At 56.0% G+C, this 3090-nt stretch overlaps 1 protein-coding gene across 2 annotated transcripts; it reads left to right on the forward strand.

The window, feature by feature from the left end:
* The first annotated feature begins 236 nt into the window (after positions 1 to 236).
* On the forward strand, positions 237 to 2505 carry Vrtn (vertebrae development associated). Of its 2 annotated transcripts, XM_032907556.1 has the most exons (2): positions 237 to 1962; positions 2071 to 2505. In XM_032907556.1, exons 1-2 carry the CDS (start codon positions 237 to 239, stop codon positions 2469 to 2471), a joined length of 2127 nt encoding a protein of 708 aa, XP_032763447.1. In that variant the 3' UTR covers positions 2472 to 2505. The 2 variants fall into 2 exon arrangements, with proteins under 2 accessions (XP_032763447.1, XP_032763446.1); XM_032907555.1 differs by having other exon boundaries at positions 237 to 2505.
* Positions 2506 to 3090: the final 585 nt, after the last annotated feature.

Genomic DNA, 3090 nt, shown 5'->3' on the forward strand with positions numbered 1-3090 from the left:
GCGACCCTTTAATACGGTTCCTCATGTTATAGTGATTTCCCAACCAGAAAATTATTTTCATTGCTACTTCATAACTGAATTTTGTTACTCTTACGAATCGTAATCCAAGTATCTGAAATCCCGGACATCTGATCTGCTGCGCGACCCACAGGTTGAGAACTGCTGCTCTGGGAGAAGGCACCAGAGCGCACCCACCATTCTTCTGACCTCTCCCCTCTCCCCTTTGCCTTGTCAGGATGACTTCTCGGGATCAGCTGGTGCAGCAGGTACTGCGCAATCTGCAGGAGGCAGTGGAGTCCGAGGGCTTGGAGGGTCTCATCAGTGCTGCCTTGGAGGCCAAGCAGGTCCTAGCTTCCTTCAGCCTCCCCATCTGCCAGAAGGGTGGCCCTGGCGCCCAGATGCTGGAGGTGGACTCTGTGGCCTTGAGCCTGTACCCAGAGGATGCTCCTCGGAACATGCTGCCCTTGGTGTGCAAGGGTGAGGGTAGCCTGTTGTTTGAAGCGGCCAGCATGTTGCTGTGGGGGCACACGGGTCTCAGCCTGGAGTTGCGGGCTCGCACCGTAGTGGAGATGCTGCTACACCGGCATTATTACCTCCAAGGCATGATTGACTCCAAGGTGATGCTGCAGGCCGTGCGCTACTCCTTGTGCTCTGAGGAGTCCCCCGAGATGACCAACCTGTCTTTTGCCACGCTGGAGGCCATCTTCGACGCTGACGTCAGGGCCACGTGCTTCCCTACTAGCTTCTCCAATGTGTGGCACTTGTACGCCCTTGCTTCCATCCTCGATCGCAACATCTACTCCATCTACCCCATGCGCAATGTCAGGATCCGACCCTATTTTAACCGTGTTATCATGCCTCGCCGCTCCACCCACGTGACCTCCATGCTGCACATCATGTGGGCTGGTCAGCCCCTCACTAGCCACCTCTTCCGTCATCAGTATTTTGCCCCCGTGGTTGGGCTGGAGGAGGTGGAGGCTGATGGTACTGCTAGCCTGGACCCTGCTCCTCCAAACCTGGGTCCTCTGCTACCACCAGCCAAAACCCTGGAGCTGCTCAACCGTGAACCCGGCCTCAGCTACTCCCACCTCTGTGACCGCACCAGCATTACCAAGAGCACCTTTTACCGTTGGCGGCGGCAGACCCAAGAGCACCGGCAGAAGGTGGCCACCCGCTTCTCTGCCAAGCACTTCCTGCAGGACAGCTACCACCGTGGGGGCTTTGTGCCGTTGCAGCAGTTCCTGCAGAGGTTCCCTGAGATATCCCGCTCTACCTACTATGCCTGGAAGCATGAGCTGCTGGGCTCTGGTGCCAACTCAGCCCTGGTCCCAGCCACTCCATCCCGGGAGGAGGTGGCTGCGCCAGAGGTGGAGAGGCCCCCAGGGAAGATGGCTGCCGAGGAGCTGGGGTGTTCCCCACTGACAGCAGCAATCTCAAGCCCTACTAGCTTGATCTTAATGCAGCGTGCCAAGTCATACCTAGAGCATTGCATCTCCCTGAACAAACTGGTACCCTATCGCTGCTTCAAATGCCGGTTCCCTGGCATCTCGAGGTCCACCTACTACAACTGGAGGCGGAAAGCCCTCAGGAGGACCCCCAGTTTCAAGCTGTCCCCAGGTTTTGAAACTGCTGAGTCTCTCCAGCCAACAGATGTTGGGGAAGAGAGCCTACACGCTTTGAAGAGTGAGGTGGGAGAGGAGGGGGCGGGGAAAGCAGTAGGTGAAGCTCCCCTGACTTCCCGGGGGCTCACATTCCCAAGGATGCCCTTATCTCGCTGGCAGAGACGACTACGCAGGGCTGCCCGCAAGCAGGTGCAAAGTGGGCACCTACCCTTCTGTCGCTTCCGCCTCCGCTACCCTAGCCTGTTACCTTCTACCTTTTGGGTATGGAAAAGTCTTTCCCGCGGAAGGCCCCGGATGCAGGCTTCCTCTTTGAGCCAAAGGAAACAAAAGCTGGAGGAACAGCAGAAGCCCGAGGAATGGCAGAAGCCCGAGGAATGGCAGAAGCCCGAGGAATGGCAGAAGCCCGAGGAACGCCAGAAGCCTGAGGAACGCCAGAAGCCCGTTGAATGGCAGGATATGGAAGCTGTTAGGAAGGTAACGCCTGTGGTAGTTCCTTCAGTGGAAACACTACCAGTGGCTGCTTCTCCAGAAGATGCCCCAGGAGGGCCTTCTAGAGAGGGGATCGTTCAAGAGGCAGCTGTGGCGCAGGGCCAGCCCCATAGTGGATCGTTGCCAAGCCAGACTATGGTGATGGCACCAGGTGGCAGTGATGGGCAGATGCTGGTGATGGACGTGCTTAGCGCCACGAGATTCAAGGCCCAAGCCAAGCTGTTTCTGCAGAAGCGCTTCCAGTCTAAGACTTTCCCCTCCTACAAGGAGTTCCAAGCTCTCTTCCCCCTCACTGCCCGCTCCACCTACTACATGTGGAAGCGGGCACTCTATGAAGGTCTCACGCTGGTTGATGGCTGATGGGAGGGGATATAGAATATGGGAAGAAGGGGAGCTGCGCTGCCTCCTGACTCGGCTACGATGTCCTTGGCTCTGTCTTCTGTAATTTCTTGATGGAGAGGTGGAAATCGGCGAGTTGCTCTGATGAAAGCTACAGGAGGGCCAATCATCTCTTTGGTTGTTGGCTGGTCGTATATTTTTGTTGTGTTTTGTTTTTCTTTTTTCATATTCATTTGGATGACAGGAACCCCCCTTGTTAAAGTTGCATTGCTTGTGCCATGACTGCGTTCAACTGTTCCTGGGCCCACAAGGCAGGTATCACAGTATCTCCTGTCAGAATAAATATATCCGCCTTTTCTTTCTTTTTAAGGGTTGTGTCCTTTTTGCCCCCCCCCAAAGATGTCTTCCAAAGGAACAGGAGAATTGAGTGTGAGGCAGCTTCTGCCTCAAACCCTCAGTGGAAAAGGACTGAACTTCACAGAACAAACCATGGTGGCCTCTAAGGGAGGGGAGGGCCTAGGCACTGGAGACCCCAAAGAGGGCATCCTGCTGCCTCTGCTGGGGAGGGTTCTCTTCAGGTCAGGTGTCTGCCAGCCTGCTGCTGTTGGGGTCCTGCCTGTCTGCTGAGCATCCTCAAACC

Source organism: Rattus rattus, chromosome 7 (assembly GCF_011064425.1).
Source record: "Rattus rattus isolate New Zealand chromosome 7, Rrattus_CSIRO_v1, whole genome shotgun sequence".
Classification (NCBI taxonomy): domain Eukaryota; kingdom Metazoa; phylum Chordata; class Mammalia; order Rodentia; family Muridae; genus Rattus; species Rattus rattus.

Coding starts and splice junctions, on each gene's coding strand:
- Vrtn (XM_032907555.1), top strand. CDS start 237: ATGACTTCTCGGGATCAGCTGGTGCAGCAGGTACTGCGCAATCTGCAG.